We start from the raw sequence: 21,586 nt of genomic DNA on the forward strand, positions 1-21,586 counted from the left end.
ATATTTTGATCACCCCCACATTTTAACTACCAAAATCACTTTATAAAAAAAATTTCCCGAATATTGTCAGTACCCTCTCCCCACACCAGCCCCAATCTTATCACTTCTAGACCCCACAACCAACCAGCTTAGCTGTCAGATTAAAGAACAGAGAAAATATTCAGATAAGAAAAAGAAAAATCTGTGTACCCACCATTTAATTGTATACTTGAGGTTTGGCTGGCTGACTGTGCTGTCATCTAGGAAGATAGTGGAGCAGGAGCTGTATTTCCTGGCTATTTGTCCTGGAGGATGCTAGAAAACAATGTCAAAGAACAAAGGCAATTACACAGGGCTCGGAATTCTTTCAAGAAACATCCCCTCCTTAACATGGTATCAGACCACAAAGGAAAAACATCTGAACAAGCAAGGTCACTAAGAACCTCTGCTAAGAACAAGAATAGTACAAAAACACTACTCATGAAATGAACTTCCTCGCCCTTGCACACAGAAGTGACCACCAGCACTCCCAGGCCCCAAACGCCTGCATCAGAACAGTAGACTCTTGCAACCAAGCATCAAAGAATGTGCTCTGGAGTCCACAAAAATCACCTGCCTGGGACCTGTGGGAAACACATAATGTACTAACAAAAGCCCATGATTAAGGTGTGTCCCGATTTTATTCTGCAAGAGCAAGACAAGTATGCACCGCACTCATTTCGTTTACTCTTCAGGCAGCTGATTGGTGGACACAGAAAATGCAGACAATGTTAATTTACAATCTCCTGGTTTATCTGCTTGAATTTCAGCAGGAGAAGTTATAAAGGAAAGTAAAGGTATTCCTTTGTTAGAGACAAAGTGTGTTTTAAAAGGAAACATCATCTGATACTTGAAATTACAACCAGTGGATGCCCTTTAGGGTAATGTGGCTTGTGGGGTCTTATGACTGGTTCTTTCACAATCGTACACATATTGAGTGAGCTTTCTGAAGAACTTTAGAAAAGAGAACTACTTCTGAAAGGTAATAAAAAAGAAAACAGAACATAAATTACACAGTGATGCTAAGTAGATTTCTGGCAGCTATTTGGGCAGTATGATGAGTAGACATCAATCAGGATTTTTTTTTTTTTTTTTTTTTGAGGCAGAGTCTCACTCTGTTACTCGGGCTAGAGGGCCATGTAGCGAGCCAGCTCAGAGCAGCCTCAATTCCTGGATTCAAGTGATCCTCCTGCCTGAGACTCCTGAATAGCTGAAATTACAGGCAGGCACTAACCATAACACTCAGCTAATTTTTCTATCCTTAGTAGAGATGGGCATTTGGTCTTGTTCTTACTCAGGCTGGTCTGAGCTCAAGGGATCCTTCTACCTCAGCCCCCCAGAGTGCTAGAAAAACAGGCGTAAGCTACCACCCCTGGCCAATCTGGATAATTCTTGACCAAAAACCAATCAGGGAGAAAAAATCAAATCATGCAAACAACTTTCTACTTTCCTGATGTTATGCTAAGTATCATTTTGGCAACAAAAAAACTAATCCCTTAGGAATCAAAAAAATTATATGCGTGGCCTGCCTACCTCCAACAAAACCATGGGTATACACAGTTTATGAACTCAGTAAGGAAGAGTTAAGGCTAATTAGAGACCAAATACCCTGTTCAATACTTTGAAATTTATTTCACCTAATCATTTTCCCTCTGTAACAAAGTTATAAAAATCTGTATCATCTTGAGAAACATGTAAATAATGTTATAAACAGAGTGTCCTCTCATAACTACGTAATAAACAATACTAGTTACTCTTTCAGGTATCCAATTTCTTAAATCACAGCTAGAGGGCGCTGCACTACTGAAGCATCCTGACCCTGTCCCAGCGCTGGCTTTACACAAATAGCACATAGGTCAGAAGGAAATAACCAAAACCAGGAAATTTAAAGGCGGCGGCTTGTTTTCGGGCTTCTCTTCTTAAGTTAACACTGTTGTGTGCTTATATAAGCCAAGGGCTTCAAGAAAACTTGTGAAGTCCAAGTTACAGCTCAAATGTCAATTTTAACATGGCATTATCAAATCAATCAAAGTAATCACATTTAGTTCTCATTAAAATAATCCAGAACCATCAAAAACAATTCTCTTCTTCTTTTTAAATTTTTGTAGCTCAGTGTGGCTACAATTTCTAAACTGAATAAAAATTCCAATCGTATTTAAGTCACAAAAATCTCAGACTATAGTAACAGATATTAATGTGAATGGCAAACTAAAAATTCAGACAAAATTTTCCTTACAGATACCAACTGTCCTACAAATGAAATTATCAAACACTATTTAAAACAAAAATCCAGTAATTAGCTGAACTTTCCAGTTTTAATGAATTTGTAGAGATACAGGATAACTTTAATAATCCTAACAGTGAAGAAAAGGAAACGGACAATAAAATATCATTTCTCTTTCTGTGGGGTTTCAAGTATTTCCTCTGACACAGTTCCTTCCAGGTTAAAATGTAATGAGACTTGCAGAGAACAAGTGATTTCCCTAAGAAAATACAAGCCATGAAGCCAGGGAGAGGAGAGCAGCAAAGTGCTTGGGTTTCCCTAAGGGTCAGAGGGTTAACTCAAGACCAGCTGCATTGCAGAACTGGTCCCGGCCTGGGAACGGCCCCAAGCATCCCAAAACTAAGGGCGGATGGGCCAAAGGGGGCCACACACTCAAGCTTTCAAACTATTAAACAATTTCCAAACAGAATAAAAAGTATTTGGTTATAAAGATTTTAATTTTAGGGTATCTCAGTGCTCTAACTGCCATCTGATCATTAGGTCATCTGTTAACTGTCAGGACTAGAAGATTCATGAAATGTAAACTTCTCTTAAACTGAAACCTCATGTCACTAAAAAGATGAAATAAATAGACTCCTACCATGAGAAAATCTCCATGCCCCTGCGCTGGTTCTGTGTTCAGCTTTGGTTTTGAACTGCTCCTCTCAGGGTGTGGCAGAGGGAAGAAGGTCCCACAGACGACACCTGTGGGCATACCCGGTGCTTCTTCAATGCTTTCAGAGGTTTGTGGAGGTGCATGCCGTGCAGAAACACCCAACAGCTGATGTGCGTCCTGTGACGGGGACAGCTTCAAACCTCCACAAAGCCTCTGAAAGCACTGAAGAAGCACTGTGTATGCCCACAGCAAAGTGTATTCTAATTAGTGACTTCTGATAAACACCTATGTGCTGGTAAATTCTGAGTTATTAGCCAAAATACTGATTTAGTTGCTCCATGAAAACTAGTATGCTTTTGCACATGGGTATATGGCATGCGTGCGTGCGCGCGCGTGTGTGTGTGTGTGAGAGAGAGAGAGAGAGAGTGAGAGAAAGGAGGAACGGGGGAGAGGGAGAGACAGACAGACACTGTCTTAAGTCTCCATCTTTCCTAGTAAACCACACAGCAATGTTGTGTACTCAGCACAGTGGCTAAGGAGACAAATGTCGGAGCTACAACTCCTGAGAGTGAATCTGACTCGGCAACACCAGCCTTGTGATCTGGGCAAGTTCCTTAGCCTCCCCTCTCTGCCCCTCAGTTTCCTTATATGTGAAACAGAGATGAAAGTAACAGACCCTGTCTCATGGGGTCATTATAAGGAGGACAGAAATTAATATTTGTAAGTGCTTTAAGCAGGGCTAGCACGCAGGAAACACAACACGAGTGCTAATTAAGTAACAAAGGCATCAAACGTGTCAAAGTGATAGAAAGTGCTCTTTATGCCTAATATCTGTAACGTTTTAGAATACGAAAGAAAATATCTAAGATGATGTTTTACTTGACAAGAACAGGCTTAACATCATAGGCAGATCAGAAAGATTGTCCCAAGAATAACAGGTGTCTTGGTGAAAGAGCGGATACTACAGAGGCAACCCCAAACTCCACATACAGCGGGGGCAGAGAACAGTTTGATGAGTTAAGAAGCCAAATTATTTAGAATTATTTCTAACGAAATAAAATGTAAATCTTTGAAATACATTTTTACAAACTAAGTTATAAATATGTAGAATAATTGAATCTTAGAGCTAGACAGAAACAAGCTTATGTAAACACCTATTCATATAGTGTTCATGGTACAAAACCACCCATGATTTACATCAAGGTGCACCACACACACGCACGTTGTTAGACCATATATTTAAGATGATTTTTAAGAGTTATCATTTGTCCCAAATAATGAGATCATCCCCTTAGATCACTCCACTACTGATGCCTCTCAGCTAGGAAGACAACAGATACACAAGTCTAAGTCGTGCACACACAAAGTGCAATCCCCACCTTCACTGGTCCTCCCCGTTACCTCACCCTGCATAAGGAGTGTGCTTTTTCTTTTTTTTTTTTTAATTTTTATTTATTTATTTGTAAATTAAATCATAGCTGTGTACATTAATGCGATCATGGGGCACAATACACTGGTTTTACAATGGTATACAATGATATGTATGCCATTTGACATTTTTTTTTTTTTTTGTAGAGACAGAGTCTCACTTTATGGCCCTCGGTAGAGTGCTGTGGCCTCACACAGCTCACAGCAACCTCCAACTCCTGGGCTTAAGCGATTCTCCTGCCTCAGCCTCCCGAGCAGCTGGGACTACAGGCGCCTGCCACAACGCCCGGCTATTTTTTGGTTGCAGTTTGGCCGGGGCTGGGTCTGAACCCGCCACCCTCGGTATATGGGGCCTGCACCCTACCGACTGAGCCACAGGCGCCGCCCCCATTTGACATATTTTCATCACATTGGTTAACATAGCCTTCCTGGCATTTTCTTTCTTTTTATTTATTTATTTTTATTAAATCATAGCTGTGTACATTAGTGCAATCAAGGGGTACAATGTGCAGGTTTCATATAGCCCAATTCATAATTGTTAAGTCATGGAAGAAGCCCAAAGTGCCCATCGACCCACGAATGGACTAGCAAATTGTGGTACATGTATACCATGGAATATTATGCAGCCTTAAAGAAAGATGGAGACTTTACCTCTTTCATGTTTACATGGATGGAGCTGGAATATATTCTTCTTAGCAAAGTATCTCAAGAATGGAAGAAAAAGTATCCAATGTACTCAGCCCTACTATGAAGCTAATTTATAGCTTTCATATGAAGGCTATAACCCAACTATAGCACAAGACTATGGGGAAAGGGCCAAGGGAGAGGAGGGGGGAGCTTGGGGGTGGAGGGAGGGGAATTGGGGGGGTCACACCTACGGTGCATCTTAGAATGGGTACAGGCGAAACTTACTAAATGCAGAATATAAATGCCTACATACAATAACTAAGAAAATGCTATGAAGGCTATGTTGAACAGTTTGATGAAACTATTTCAGATTGTACATTTTTCTTTTTTGTCACAGAGAAACCAGAGGCCATAGGCAGTGGCCACTCACCTTCTTGCTTCTTCCTCCCTGGCAAAGGAATGGAAGTGGTCATCTCTCCCCTGCACCTGGAATGGAAGCCTTAACCTTCTCCCCACCAGGGCTCCTTTCTAAACTGACCCCTACTGCACACTCCCTCCCCATTCACAAAGAACTCCAAGTCTGCTATACTTCTGAGTCCTCACATTAATCTGGCATTTGACCTGACAGTCTTTCCCCCTGGGGTTCTCCGAGAGTCCCCCTACCTTTCTGACCATTCATTCTCAGCCCCTTCCGTAGACTCTACTCCCCTAACTTCCTTACATGTGATGTGACTTCCTTTTCTTTCTTAACACTCTTTCCCAGGGGATTCTCAACCACTCCTAGTAATTCAAATTCCTTCTAATCACTGATGAGAACCAATCTCTTCTCTGACCCCAACTTCTCTTCTGCATGGTCAACTCTTCAACTGACTGTTCCTCATGGGCACTTCAAATGCCAAACTATTTGTTCCTCTGATCAACAGCCATGGCTTAAAACCAGAAATCTATAAAACGTTGTCGAATCTTCTGTCTTCCCTTCTTTTGGTCCCCTTGCATCAAGCGCTACTGATCCTATGCCCAAGTACATTTCAACATCACCCTTTCCTCTAAATCCCTCTAGTCATTAGCCCATATATGAACAGCTGCCAGGAATTCTCAGCTGCGTTACTGCAGTAATCACCCTGCCTCCAGGCTCATTCCTTTCCTAAACATTCTTTCTCTGATGCTACATTTCATCTTTCTACAAAGCAAATGAGATCATGTCACCTCCCTGCCTACAAGACTCAGAGGTTCTCCACTGGAGACATCCACAATCTCTCCGTCCCTCCAGGTTCATGGCTCCCTTCTCCTTCCATGTACCCTACACTTCAAACATAATTCAAAGATGACAAGAACAACCATCACTAACCATCACACCTGAGCCCACACATTCTGAGTTAATCTCCATGTATTTCTTTGTAGCTCACAAATACATTCTGCAAAGCAGGCAGAGTCCCCATTCTACAGGTAAGTCAATGGAGGTCAGAGAAATGCAACAACATCTCCAAATCTAAGACACCAGAGCTTAGAGCCATGTCTGTCCAACTCTCAGTCCAAGCCTTCCTGCCTGGGGTTCTTTCCTGTGCTGTGCTCTCCCACACCTGGGTGTGCAACACACCAAAGGCCTTTCCTTCCCTAACTCCACTGACCCTTCAGCACTGCTGGCAGTCCTCCTCCAGGATGCCTTCTGCCACTAGACCCGCAGGGCCAGACACCCGTGCCACATGCTCTGGGCCCACGTTCACCCTTCACGGCACCCATCACACTGTACTGTCATTTTCAAGACACTGCAGGTGTCTCAGAAGTATACACCGAGATAGCACACACTTGAATCAGATGATAAGCTGCTCTATCCCTGGGACTAGAGTGCTCACACCACTGCCACCAGCCTCAGGAAGTGTGCCTCCACGACGGCAGTGCCACGGCATGCCAAAAAGGAGCGTGTCATATGGTGATAGGCTAGCACATGGGAGGTCACGGCAGGGCTTGTGCGTGTCATATGGTGATAGGCTAGCACATGGGAGGTCACGGCAGGGGCTTGTGCGTGTCATATGGTGATAGGCTAGCACATGGGAGGTCACGGCAGGGGCTTGTGCGTGTCATATGGTGATAGGCTAGCACATGGGAGGTCATGGCAGGGGCTTGTGCCAGTGGGCAGTGAAATGCTGAAATAGGGCAGGGCTGGCAGAACAAAGGAGCTGTTGATCAGAAGGTCACAGGGATAAGATGCCCTTGACAGGTGAGGATGGAGTGTGGTGGGGGCAGAGGCCTAACACTCAGGTGCAGCTCTGCTGCTGATCAGCTGAGTGAAGTTGGGCTAGCTACTTACGGAGGATAATCATATGTCCTGGCTTGTTGAGGACAGTCCTAGATTGCCCCTGTTGTCATGGAATAACCAATAATAGCAACCTCTTTCACATGCACAAGTGTCCAGTTTGAGCAATAAATTATAATTTATAAGCCTATCACCTTAGGCTTAACCTCCCCAAGCATCAATGATTTTATCCATAAAATATAGACATCGGGGTCCACCACTCATTGCAGTGCTGTGAGGAGTAACACTTGTGAAGTGCTGAGCACATAAATGTGCTTGATAAATAGTAAGTAGCTAACAACACTGAGAGCCTCTGTGCTTTAACTTCCCATCTGCAATGACTGGACAAAACCATCCTCCTTGTACAGAATAACACCTGTAACATGTTTGGCACAGATGTGCTAAGTATTAAATCGCTAAATACAACAACAGTCTCTGTCCTTTAACTTCCCATTTGCAATGACTGGGCAAAACTGTCCTACTTCATCTTAGAGGTAGTTGGGATCAAATGAAAACAAAGCATTAAAACCGTGAGGTAGCCGGGTGCGGTGGCTCACACCTGTAATCCCAGCGCTTGGGAGGCCAAGGCAGGTGGATTGCCTGAGCTCACAGGTTCGAGACCAGCCTGAGCCAGAGCAAGACCTCATCTCTAAAAAATAGCCAGGTGTTGTGGCAGGCACCTGTAGTTCCAGCTACTTGGGAGGCTGAGACAAGAGGATCACTTGAGCCCAGGAGTTTGAGATCACTGTGAGCTAAGATGACACAGCACTCCACCAATGGTGACCAAGTCAGGCTCTGTTTCAAAAAAAAAACAACAACTGTAATATTTATTATTTGAGGAAAAAAGAAGTAATATTTGTTTTTGAAAAAGTGATGTAAATAAAATCTCTAAAACTTTTTTTTATTTTTTTCTTTTTCTTTTTTTTTGAGACAGAGTCTCACTTATGTCACCATCAGTAGACTTCTGTTGCATCACAGCTCACAGCAACCTCAAACTCTTGGGCTTAAGCAATTCTCCTGCCTCAGCCTCCCAAGTAGCTGAGACTACAGGCATCTGCCCCAACGCCTGGCTATTTTTTGGTTGTATTTGTCATTGTTGTTTGGCAAGCCCAGGCTGGATTCGAACCTGCCAGCTCTGGTGTATGTGGCTGGGGCCCCAGCCGCTGAGTTACAGGCGCTGAGGCCCGTAATTTTTTTCAATATTAATTCCAAGGTGTGCTAACTGTGACCTTAATAGAGAAGGCAAGATTCTGCCTGCAGCTTCCTCTGGGAAGAGAGAAAGAAATTTGCACTAGCATTCCTTCACTACGAGTTAACTGAAGGCCTGCCATGTGCACAACTTCATAGGGCAAGTGCAAGGGAAGTGGAGAAAGGCTGGGTTGCTGGCTTGCAACCTTCCCCCTGCTGAACACCGCTGGGACAGTCTCCAGGAAACCATGAAGAATATTCTGTTTGCAAATTTATCTTTTCCTGATTCACACGGCTAATTCAGGCTAGAACTCCAAGCATTCTGTGGAATTCTGAGCACTTATATGTGAGGGCAGGTGCACTCTCTGTCAGGAGAGCCCCCACACACAGAAGTCACTGGAGCTGAGAGAGAGGAAAGCATCCTCCTCATTTTCCCAATACCACCAGGGGCCACAGAGATACAAAGATAAAAAAAATCAAAAGAAAAAACCCTCCTCTCTGGCCTCAAGATGCTCACAAACTAATATTCCATGAAAAGGAAAAGAAAGAATGAACAGCTTTAGCAGGATCAGTTTTTTATTGCAAGGAACGGCTAAAAGGCAGAAAAAGCAAATAGCCATGGAATTAAGGAAGGAAGTGCATAAAATCATTCTCCATGAAAGCAGGAAAAAAACCCAACTGTAGATGTCAAGAACAAAAACTAGAATAATGCTAATTTTGAGGTAGAAGTCTATGTCACTATAAAATCATGACATTCATAATTTACTTCAACCCCAGCTCAAATCTTGGCTTCATTATGGCACCCTGCATTGACTGGCTGGTGAAAAGTACCTTTAAAATAGTTCTGGCTCTAAGGCAAAGTCCCGACAAACGACTCTTCAGTCCTGGCACCGGTGAGGAGAGAGGCTGTGGGCAGGGATGCTCCAGCAGCGCACTCCCTCAGGGACTTCTGCATAGCGACTAGCACAGGGTTTATTACTGCCTGAGTTCCTTCTATAGCTATAAAAGAAAAGAAGGCTCATTTCCCAAAATAATAAATTTATACTATTACTCTAGGTTTTGAATGCAAAGTTCATATATATTCCCAGCTGTGGATTTCAGGGTAGGCTGGAGTAAAAAATAAGCTTATTCTAGAATGCTGAGGGTAAAGGTCAGATGGATGTTTACTCAAGCAGAGATCTTAAACTTTTTAATTTACTCTATAAAAAAACTCAAAAATGGGCTAGACTTGCCCTGGAATGTAAGAAATTCAAGTCTTTTTCCTACTGTGTTAGTGCTCACTCTTTACTTCTACTTCTAATTAGTAAATTGCTATCGAAATTTAAATATGCCAAATCTTTACACAATGCAAACGCTTAAAGACCTTCACCTATACCGTTCCCACTGCCATTCATAACTATCTAGTGAGACAGGCCAGGCAAGTGGCATCATTCCTCTGTGAAGGTGACCGAACTAAATCACTCTACCAAGGGGCACCATACTTTGGTAATGCATGGCAGGGAAGTATCCAAAGAGTCAGAATCCAGGCCACTTGACTCCTGATAAAGTGTCCTTGCTACACTAGCTTGTTCTTAAGTAACACATCTCAGTTATATTAGTCAAAATTTTACTGGTTCCAATGAGTCATTTCTTCTTTTTGGAAAAAGTTTAATAAAATTAAAAACCAAGGGAAGTAAAGAAAAATTAAGAATGGGCTTTGAAAAAATAAGCATTATTGCTAACCAGAGTTAAAAATCATATTTATAGAACCTTGAACAAATAAAATATTAAAAGCCTAAGACCAGCTACTTTGAAAAACAGTCCTGAGAATATTAAATAAAGTTACTGTATTCTATGACCTAGTAATTCTACTCCTAGGAACATGCCCCAAGGGAAATGCAAACATGTGCCCACACCAACACTCGTACAGTAACAGTCACAGCACACAATCCATGGCAGCCAAAAGGGGCCACCCAGTGTCCTGTCCATCAATTAATAAAGAGATAAGCAAAACATGGTGTACCCGTAAGTGTAATATCATCTGGCCATAAGAAAGAATGAGGCTCTGATGCATGCTACAACACGGATGAACCTTAAATACACATTAAGGGAAAGAAGCCTATCACGAAAGGGCCCTTACTCTGTGTTCTACGCATAGGCACCGTTCAGAACAGACGGTGCCACAGGGACGGAAGGAAGGCCAGTGGCCGCCAGGGCAGGAGGAGGGGAAGGAAGGACTGCTAATGGGTATGAGGTTTCTTTGTGGGGTGCAGAATATGTTCTAAAATTGACTGTGGTAAAGACTACAACTCTAGTTATACTAAAAACCACTGAATTAATATACTTCAAAAGAGTGAATTTTGTAATACGTAAATTACATATCAATTAAAGCTGTTTTTTTCTAAATAAGTTTTTCATGAGTAAAAATTAGTCAAAGACCAAACTAAATTAAAAAAAAAAAAAAAAAAGCCCTATGGTTGAGAATGGAACTGAAAATTTAAGGTTTTAATATGATTTCTGAAACGTCTGTTTCCTAACTATGCTGGCTGCTGCAGCACCCCTGTAGCAATGACCACACTTGGAGCCCAGACTTTGGCTTCTGAACACTGTCTGTCCACTATTTGCCACTAAAAGGAATCAGGTTCCCTGGAGAAATGGCTGATTTCAGGATTGAGGCAGGGAAGGTACAAATTGAATCAGAGATACCTCATTGTGCCAAAAAGCAAAGGGGTGCTCAAAAAGGGGGACAAGGGGTTGTCACAAGAACAAAGAACCACCCTAAAACACAGAACCAGCCTGGAAAGACTGCCACAATCCAAACCTAGGACAATGTGAGCATCAAAGTACTTAAGGACGGGAATGAACTGTATGTCATTCAAAAAAACTCTCAAAATCTATGAGTCTATACGGAAGATGGACAAAGAATGGAAAGAGAAGGCTTTCCCTTAAGCAGAATGCCCACAGACACGTGGAGAAAGTGGGAGGGTTAGAAAATTACCATTTGTAACCAAAATAATAAAGATTGGCCCAGGCAAACATGATCAATGGACATTAACTGTGGGATGGGGATAAAGAGCAGGATATTTGCATGGTCTGCCTAAAGAGAGCCTATTACTTGCAAAGGGAAAACCAGTAAATACACAGTGGAGAATCCAGATGAATTTCTAACACCAATGAAGGTCAGAAGGAATTTGTGTGCATCCTGATTTGATGTCCTGAAAAGGGAGCAAAGCAGCTTTCCTGTAACATACACAGGCTGTATGTGCTGAACTGAATCCTTCAGACTAATCCAAAATGAGAAATATTCTGCTAAAATAACTGGCCACGTATTCTCAACATGCCAACATCATGCAAGACCAAGAAAGGATGAGGGTCTGCTCCAGGTTACAGGACTTCAGGGGTCATGCCAACCGGAAGCCACATGTCATCCTGGACTGAAACTGGCACCAGAGAAAAGCTGCTGTAGAGGACGTGACGGGGCTCCCCAGCACAACTGCGGCGTGGACAGTTAATCCTAAAGAGCTGCAGCAATGTTAAATTCTTGATTTTAATAATAATATTGTGGTTACACAGAGAAGAACCTTGGTCTTAGGAAATACACAGTGAAGAATTTAGGGGCAAAGGCAGGATGGAAACAACCTACTCCCAATTCAGAAAAAAATAAGATAACGATGGAGGATGCAGAGAAAATGACAGAAGACTGGTTTCAAACGAGTGAATCTGGGTACAAGGTACATGAGAGCTTTCTGTATTATTACAACTATTTTCTAAGTTTGAAATTTTTCAAAATAAAAGCTAAACATATCTATACATGAAAAGTCACAGAACAGACAACACAGATGCTGGGGTGGGAGCCTCCTCTTCAAGGCTAAAGGAAACCGACGCTAATCTTAAAAGGTTTTTCTGACAAAGTCCTTGCTGCAAACGCAGTTTGCTCCTTCACAGACTCCAGAAGTCCCTGGATGAGGCGAGCAAGCTGAAAACTGAGGAGGTGAAGAGAGCTGTGAAGTGCACTGTGAACAGGCCCAGGGCCCTGTCGTCTACCCTCAGGCCCAAGTAACCTGAGAACAGTTCCTTTCCCCCCAGGCAGCGGGGTCTGAGCCCTGAGAACCAGGCAGCAGTCAAGAATGTATGCTAATTTATTCAGGGATGAGTAAGAGAAGGGACTTTATTTTTTTTTTTAATTTTTGTGAGTATGCTTTTTTTTTTAATTAAATCATAGCTGTGTACATTAATGCAATTATGAGGTACAAAGTGCTGGTTTTGTATACCATTTGAAATATTTTCATCAAACTGGTTGCCATAGTCTTCATGGCATTTTCTCAGTTACTGTGTTAAGACATTTATACTCTACACTTACTAAATTTAACATGTACCCTTGTAAAATGCACCGTAGTTGTGTTCCCACCATTTAGCCTCCCTCCACCCATCCTCCCTCCTCCCCTCCCTTCCCTTTCCTCTTTCCCCTTCTTCTTGGGCTATAGGAGATGGGACTTGAAACACAGCAACTCCCAGGGAGTTTTCAGGACAAATGCTAACATCAGCTCAGTGACTGTCCTTCACTTGCGCATTTTTACAGGGACAATGTTAGTTGGCAAAGTGACCTTCTAGGAAGGCACTAGGGAACTAATGCCACCTGTCAGCTGCCCTACATGTGTATAGACCAGTGGTTCTCAAGCTTCCTAATGCTACAACCACTGTATTAAAGGGCCGCGGCATTAGAAAGGTTGAGAGGCACTGGTACAGACCATTACACTGTACATGTACTACTTCCTTTGTGCCTCTTAACAAGTTGGAAAGTGACGGGAGAAAGAGGGGTGAGGGAGGAAAGAGGACAGGGTAAGAGAAGAGAGAGGCTTCCACAGACGTGAACAAGGCCTGCCACCCCACACAAAGCTCTCAGCAGTACCGGCATTGTGTGTGTACACTCCTATCATCTCTGGAGACCGCAGAAAGAAAAGGGGCAGGGGGTGCACATCTCCCAAAGCAAGATTACAGTCATTTAAATTTCAGTGCCTGGATCTAGCTTACTTCATTCCTTGACTTTTATGGCTTACATAGAGAATAGATCCCATTTTACAAGGAATCCTATTTCTATCTCCTTCAAAGTTAAAAGGCATAAATCAATTCAAAATAGAACTGTTTAAGAGGAGCAAAAACTATTTAAGTCAGTATTCCCAAAAGGAACTGAATAGAATATACTCCTTGTCTAAATAATCATGAAAAAACTTTATCATACTCAAAATACTAGAAAGACTTCCATCAGTTTTGATAATCAACTTGGAAAAGTAAAAAGAATTTACTTAAACTCCAATGGGCAATCAACTTGGAAAAGTAAATAGAATTTAGTTAAACTCCAATGGGCAATAACAACACCACCATATTTTATACAGTGCAGTGCTATAATTAGGTTGCAAATCACCTTCCCTTCATTACCTCATTTGAGTCCAGTAGGCCTGGAATTATGACCCATTTTTAGGAGATGAGAAAATCAAGACTTTAAGACTTTTCCAAGATCACCTAATTAACAGCAGTAACAGGACTTGAACAAAGTTCTTTTGGTGCCATGTCTGGCTAACAATGTGACTCTTGCTTAAATGATAAAGCACACTCTCTAGTTGCTTTACTTTCTCACAAAGTTTCCAGATCTATCACCTGCCTCAATGTTGGGACAAATCCTTTGGTTTTTTTTGCCTGAGAATGACATCAATATCACTAGTATTCCCAGCTCAGCTTTCTCATTTCAAAGTGCTTCTGCAATAAACGGAATTGTAAGGGAAGAGAGCCTGGCCGTTCTTTCTTAACATTTTTTTCTTTTTTTGGATCAATTAGGTATGCCGTCACCATGCGGGAGGAAGTCACAGAAAAATTAGGCTAAAGTAAAAAGCATGAGTTTTTCCTAAATTTCAAGAGTGATTCTGGACTCCAGCCATATACACAGTCCCCCACAATCTATAATCAGAGATTTGTCACATTTTAATGAAAAGATTCATTAAAGTAGCTAACCTTTAAAAAAAAAAAAGGTAAAACCAAAACTTCAGCAAATTTTAAAGCAAGTACAAACTTTAAATAAAGCCCTTTATATACGCCTTTTAAAAATACCTGCACATCTTTCTTTCATATGTATTAAATTGTCCTACAACTATTAATTCTAATTACATCTAGAACATAGGTGCTGATTAGAATATTAACCTTTATAATTCGTCCTGATTTAACTTGCTATCAAAACTCCCATAGTGGCCTATTCTCAAACAGCTTCAAGTTTTAAAACCTGTAATAATTCTCTGCCAAGCAGCCTCCCGTCACTTAATCCTTCAAGTCTCTCCCAGGGGTCCTCAAACTTTTTAAACAGGGGGCCAGTTCACTGTCCCTCAGACCGTTGGAGGGCCGGACAATAGTTAAAAAAAAAAAAAAAAACTATGAACAAATTCCTATGCACACTGCACATATCTTATTTTGAAGTAAAAAAACAAAACAGGGACAAATAAAATCACACCGCCTCATGTGGCCCACAGGCCATAGTTGAGGACCCCTGCATCTGAGCCAGTTAAAGGCCTATTTCTTTTTCTAGCCTGGGTTCCATTCTCTACTGCCCCTTTCTCTGGGTCAAAGTTTACTCTTTTCATTTGCTAATTATGTGTCAGGTGCTGGGAGCCAGGAAAACTTTACTTTTCTGCATCTGGAGGGGGTTATTTCCCGTGTAGTTAGTATTGTCCTAAGGGTAGAGTAGAGCCATCCCCGCCCACTTCCCTTAGATGCCTTACCTACATCCACTGCTTTCATTGCTAAGTAATAATCTCTTTGTAGATTACCTTAGCAACATGTACAAAGTAGTTTCTTCAGAAACTTGAAGGAAAATTACAGAAACATCTCCAAAGGTCTTATATACAAGGCCAAAGATTAACTGTCATTCCAGAGTTCAACAAATTATAAATTTTACAGCTGAGATCCATATTCAGAAATCAGTCCCACAGACTGTCCTATAAAAAATTGCCCTATAAATTTCATCTCTAACTTCTGCTGCACTATCTGAGGAGCACACAGAATGGAAGCTAAGAGGGGCCTGAGAGCCAGATTACCTACTCCTCAACCTGGCTACCTTTTTTGTGCCTCAGTGTCCTCATCTGTAAAGCAGGAATGCTAAGTTGTTCCTACCCAGCATGGCTACTATGCTAACTGCAGAAGCAAGTCCATTACATCAATTAGAACAGAGCTTGGTACACACATTCTAAAGCACTTAACGGATACTAATTATTATCATTCCTTGTCTTTCCTCCACTGTTCAAACTTATTACACCCAAGTCTCAAAACCTGAAAAGCACGGTTGATTTATTAGCCTAAATGAGTCTGCAGGTAATTTAGTCAAATTAGATTTCAGCTGGTCGGACTGGCACACTCCAACAGCTTTTCCCAGCGTGGGCAGGACTGATGCACTCGTTTAGGTCTGTCACAGTTTGGAGGGCCATGCTGTTTGTTACAGGGTCATCTGTTCCGTGAGACACTTAGTGCAGAGATTGCTTTTACATAGGAACAGGTGCATTTGAGTAGATATCAACAACTGTGTGATTTAACTGTTCGGGTGAGATGACGTTTTACAGAGGACTGAAGGCTGGGCTGTTACTGGAACACACAGCCTGCCCTTCTAATCCATGTGGCAGGTCCCACAGATGTGTACTCAGCATGTGGCACGTGCCAGGACTTTGAAGGACACAAAGTGTGAGGTTAAGTGGGGAACATGTAGAAATAGCTGTACAGGTTGGGACCATAAGGGCACACCCTTTCTCAGCCACAGTCAGAACACAGGGGCATAGGAGTTGGACTGTTGTGGCATGAACAATCCAACTCCTATGCCCCTCTGTTTAACACGCCTTCAACAGAGCTGCAACAGACTGAAGATGGCTTGGCTGTGGCTTTGGCTCTTCCCTCTCCCCTGCAAGCTCCCTGGCATACATGTAATGAGTGGGAAAGTGTTCAAGGGCACCCGGAAGGCAAAGAAATGGAAGCAAAGATTTAGGTAATTAGTTTCAATCACTCAAGTTTCTATATCCAGTATACGCTGCCTTCAAAGAAAAGAAAATAAGACCATTTTCATATTTTCCTCACAGTTGTAATTGCACAGATACTTTAGACTAATGCTTCAAATAAAGCAGTCAGGGGAGAAATCATGAATTGTTCTAAGAATCTGATAGAAATTAGTCCCACAACTGTCCTATAAAAAACTGCCATGTTGGGCAGTGCCCATAGCTCAATGAGTAGGGCACTAGCCCCAAATGAGGGTGGTGGGTTCAAAACCGGCTCCGGTTTTCGGTTTTTTTGCAACAAAAAAATAGCCAGGTGTTGTGGCAGGTGCTTGTAGTCCCAGCTACTTGGGAGGCTGAGGCAAGAGAATCACCTAAGCCCAAGAGCTGGAGGTGAAGGTGACCAAAAAAAAAAAAAAATTGCCCTGTAAGATACCGACACTGACCACAGAAACATCGCCAATCTTCTACGGACTGAGCCTGGTGCCCCTTGAATGTGTGGGCTCCACTTACAAATCTTTACCAGCTGCATTTTGTCCAAATTTTCAAAGTGCAAGGAATACAATATTAAAGCCTTAAGTTTCTTTAACATACAGCTTTAGGGCCAAGTACTTTAAGATCAGAGATATTTATAAGCAGTCTAAAAATTCTGAGAAAGACCTTTGTATGGTCAAATACATTATTCCTGTTTTCAGTATATGAGGATTTATAGCATACTTATTTTGAAAATGTGCCTACTTCATTATTCCATGCCTCTTAGAGATAGTTTTCTTTCCTAAAGAAAAGGGGCATGTATTTAGAAAGAGAAGGAGGGGTGGCTGTAACTTGCCACCAGGGTTTGCCATGGGGTTCAGAGTGGGGGCTGGAGCCAGCCAGCTGCACCTGCTGCTCAAGGAAAAAGAATAAAGCATCTCAATGGAGCATCTCGCACCTGGCCCCCAGGGATGGGAGGTATGGCTCAGCGCGGCCAACCCACCAGATGGGAATTTGTAAAACTCCTTTTAAAATTAAAGTGTTATCAAGTTTATCCTCTTTCTTAGAGAAACTAAAGAACATGCCGTCTCTACTGGACCCCAGACAACAACTGGGGAGGGGAGAGAGTGTGGAGGCAGACAGCCTTATGGGAAACAACATGTGTTCATTCAAATGGAACTAAGCTAAAAGAAAAAAGTAACTTCAGGTGAAGGGAGAGGAAGGAAAGGATTAGAAATTAAAAAGAAGTGGCTTTCATTTGGACCTGCTGGGTGGGCTTGTTGTGGCATTGTTCACACACATCCTCCCATGAACAACAGCAGCCTGGGGCTTCTGGGAAAACATCTGGGACAGTGGATAAATACCAAGTGGTGTCTGTCCAATTATAAACCAAACTATGTGGAATACATTGCAACATTCTTCATGTTCTTCCAAGTATCAACAGAATACACGAACCATCTTCATCCATCACAGACACAGTTATTTAAGCTCTTTACACTGTACAGTCATCATGAAAAACACAGGGAGACAGCTTCACTTACATGGTTAATGAAGAGACTCTTGCGCTTTTCTCTCACTGTGAAAACAAAAGATGCAACAGAAATGTTACACGCCTGCATCCCAACCCTTTGCAGGTTGCTGAGGATGGGGCCTCTGTGTCATGGTCCCATCCTTCCACCAACCAGTGTTCCCAGTTGTTTATTTATCAAATTTAAGAATAGGGGGCCTGCATGAATGCAGATCTGATGTTGGCTAATAGTGGGAAATATACATGCACTTAAACAACAGCACCCAACAAAATAACTGCAGCTGAAAGCAATTAAGGGGCAGATTCCATTAACTGAATAAGATTAATTAGGAAATCTCAAAAATACACATGCACCCATTACTTTAATATGATTAATAAAACTATTTCTAATCTAATCAGACCCATAAACGTTCACAGTATACAGGGGAAATAAACAACTAACAGCACTGAGATACAGGAAGATGCTGTGCATCAAAGTGTTACTTATCACAGAAATAAGCTGCGTTTTGTGCTGGGTAGTGGCCTAAACTTTTGGGGTATTTATCCAGGAGGCCCCTGGAACCTCTTGGAGCACCTCCCTGCCTCGTGCCCAGGGAGGCTGACAGAGCTCACCACGATCACTACTGCGCTAAGTGGAGGTTGTGTCTCACACTGCTGTCTCCAGGTGTGGCCGGCACTGAGCAGCCCGGCCACACGGCCCCCAGCCCGAGAGAGGCAGAAGGGTATCAGGGAACCTAAGGAGACTGTAACAACCTAGTAGCATTAAATTCTGCATTTTCTTTCCTGGAGACTCTATTTTGTGGGTGTGACACATTTATTGAGTAATTTCTATAGAGGACATAAAGAACAGGTTTCCTTCAAGGAGATGACATCATAGGAAATCAATAATGCTGCATCGGGCACCCTAAAAGACAGTATGCAAATCCAGCTTATCCTCTGAAGAGGGTTTTTCCCTGAGGTCCACACCCCACAAAACAGACTCCCTACAGATGTCAAAAGCCCTCCAGCTGATCTACTGGAGCGCCTTAGGAATTGTTTCCCTGATGTTGGTATGTTGTTCTTAGATTCATAGGGAAGCATTTCTCTTTTCCATAGAAGACCTACCCTCTCTGGGATATCTGCTTTCCCCTTTGCTATCTCAGATAGCTGAAATACAAGAGTAAGCATTAGTCTGAGGCAACTGCTGGGTGCCATTAAGAGAGAGAGACTGACAGGTACAAGGTGCCATCAGATGGGCCTGTAAGCAGGTGCTACTAGCCTGCTCCTGCCACAGGACAAAAGGCAAGTGCCACATGCAGAGTGGTAGGGGCCCTGGCCACGCCTGAGGCCAGGCCAGCAGAGCGCAAGTGCACTGCTGGCAGTGATGGGCTATGTTTGACTCCACACGAGCATCCTTGTGTGGACCAGAACAAAAGGGAAGAACCACCCTGACAGCTCAGAACAGCCCCTGCCTCCAACAGATGAAAGACATCCACGCCCCAAGAAATAGTAGAGCTTCTTACATGTAAGAAATCAGAACTGTCTAAGGAGGTTGTGTCTCACACTGGAGGAGGTTGTGTCTCAACAGCACACCTGGCTGCCATCTTTGCAAGGCAGGCTCACTGTTGGTAGCTGGGAAATACAGAATTTAATGCTACTAGGTTATTATAGTCTGAATACAGAATTATTCAAACATAGAAGAGTGGGCTGAAATATATAACCCTGAAAGGTTTACCAAGAGAGCTTTAAAACAACAATGACAAAACCAAGAGTATACAAATGGGAACACTGTTAAAATGTACGCTATTCTTTACATCACCTATAAGGATCAACCTTGGGGAGAAATCTGACCATTCCATGAACTCCAACTGGTTGCAATTATAGTAGTAAAAAACAAAAGTTTACTAGGATTGTGACAAAACGCAGAAGGGTAAGTTGCCCAAATTCATTGCAGACTCTCTTAGGTATTCATTGCCCAAATCCACTGCAGACTCTCTTAGGCATTCACTGCTTTTACATAAATGAACACCTACATGCTGTTCTGTTTCCTTCAGAAGGACTGGGCCTACTGAATCCGATCTGAAACTCAGAGCTCCCAGCCCCCAGAGCAAATGCCCCTTCCCTGTAGGGTTTTGTAAACAGCCCTCCTGAGGGGGCCTCTGGCAAGATGCAGTCTGCACCGTACCTGAGAGGCCTTCCCACACAGGCACATCTATGCCTCATTTCCCTTTGGAGAGACTTGTGAACCCCTAAAACCACCATCTGTCCCTAGGAAGAATTCCTGATAGCCATGTTTGGACTAGGTGACCAACTTGACCATACTGCCTTGGATCTGGATGGAGGGACTGATTCTCTCTCTTGGGAATCTGGGGTTGAAACACACTCAAGGTCCCAGCTCACCACTGCTACTGCTTTCACTGAAGGAAGGTACGAGAACTCAGGCCTGGGGTACATCTCCTGCTGCGCTGGAAAGAGCTAACGGCACACCTGGCTGCCATCTTTGCAAGGCAGGCTCACTGCTGGTATCTGGGAGCTTGGATTTGGGAGAGCCGCCACCACTTCCTAACTGGTAAGAGTGGCTCACGGTCCCTAAACTGTCTGCACAGACAATACAATCTATGAGACTGTATGGGAACTATTCTATGAGAACACCTGCTCTCCTTCTGGGAGTCTAGAATTTCAGGACCTACCAGGCAGAGGCCCTAGATAAAAAACCTCGGGTGTTGGGTCTCTATCAACCACCTTCCCTGGCTGACAACATGTCGTGATGTTTTCACGACACACCCACAACTGGGACGTAGAGAGTGGCCTGTGATCATGAAGGCTGCCCCAGGCTTCCGCGGGCACTCGCCCCTTCCATCTTTGCCTTGTACTGCCACTGCTTTGTGTCCTTTCATCGTACTAAGCTAGAGCTCTGGGTATGGCTATACTTGGGGTCCTATGATTCCCGTCCTAAATCACCAAACCTGGGGGTGGTCCTGAGGGCCCCCACACAGCTGCCCCGCGGAGAAGCACCAGGTAGGGCAGGGTATCAGTCCTGACGGCCTTTAGCGCTCAGATCTACTGCTCCTTGGGAGGTTTCTGAGACGCCCTTCCCCCTAGGCGATTTGGAACAGGACTAAGACATTACCAGGGGGGGAATAATAAACTATGCAAAATCTCTTACAGTAGTGCACTGCCAAAAAAATCTAATAAAATTACCCAAATCCAGATCTGCCTTTAATTTGAAACTACTGAGGCTAATTGTGAAATTCAAAACGCTTTAGCTATTTTGTTTTATGTTGGTACTATGCCAACTCATTCTAATGAGTGGCTTTAATGATTTTTCAAATTTCAATATTTCTGGTTACTAGTAACATATCAATCAAAATCTCTGGAGTTTTCTGAATTCCTACATAATTAAGCAAACTAATACTCATATTTTGCTTTGGTAGGAAAAACAGGCAGTAAATTGACGTGAGCCACAAATCTTATCATTCCTGGGAGGAGAATAATAGTGATCTACTTTGATCCAGTCTATGACAGTTTGTTAAAAGGATTTTTAACTGGCTATTGTGACACATCACAATGACTTAAACAGAAAATGTATTAAAGACTTTAAAAGTAAGCCATCTAGAGCGGCGCCTGTGGCTCAAAGGAGTAGGGCACCAGCCTCATATAATGGAGGCGGTGGGTT

The 21,586-nt window shown here is 42.8% G+C and overlaps 1 protein-coding gene across 3 annotated transcripts in view; it reads right to left on the minus strand.

The window, feature by feature from the left end:
• The window catches only part of CCNY (cyclin Y), a 231,397-nt gene that overhangs the window by 55,917 nt on the left and 153,894 nt on the right, over positions 1-21,586 (minus strand). For all 3 annotated transcript variants that reach the window (XM_053572252.1, XM_053572254.1, XM_053572253.1), the window contains exons 3-4: positions 17,945-17,979; positions 194-294 (exon numbers count right to left, since the gene is read on the minus strand). In XM_053572252.1, the coding sequence (XP_053428227.1) occupies positions 194-294; positions 17,945-17,979 (136 nt within the window). The remainder of the gene's footprint in view (positions 1-193; positions 295-17,944; positions 17,980-21,586) is intronic.

Source organism: Nycticebus coucang, chromosome 20 (genome assembly GCF_027406575.1).
Source record: "Nycticebus coucang isolate mNycCou1 chromosome 20, mNycCou1.pri, whole genome shotgun sequence".
NCBI lineage: Eukaryota > Metazoa > Chordata > Mammalia > Primates > Lorisidae > Nycticebus > Nycticebus coucang.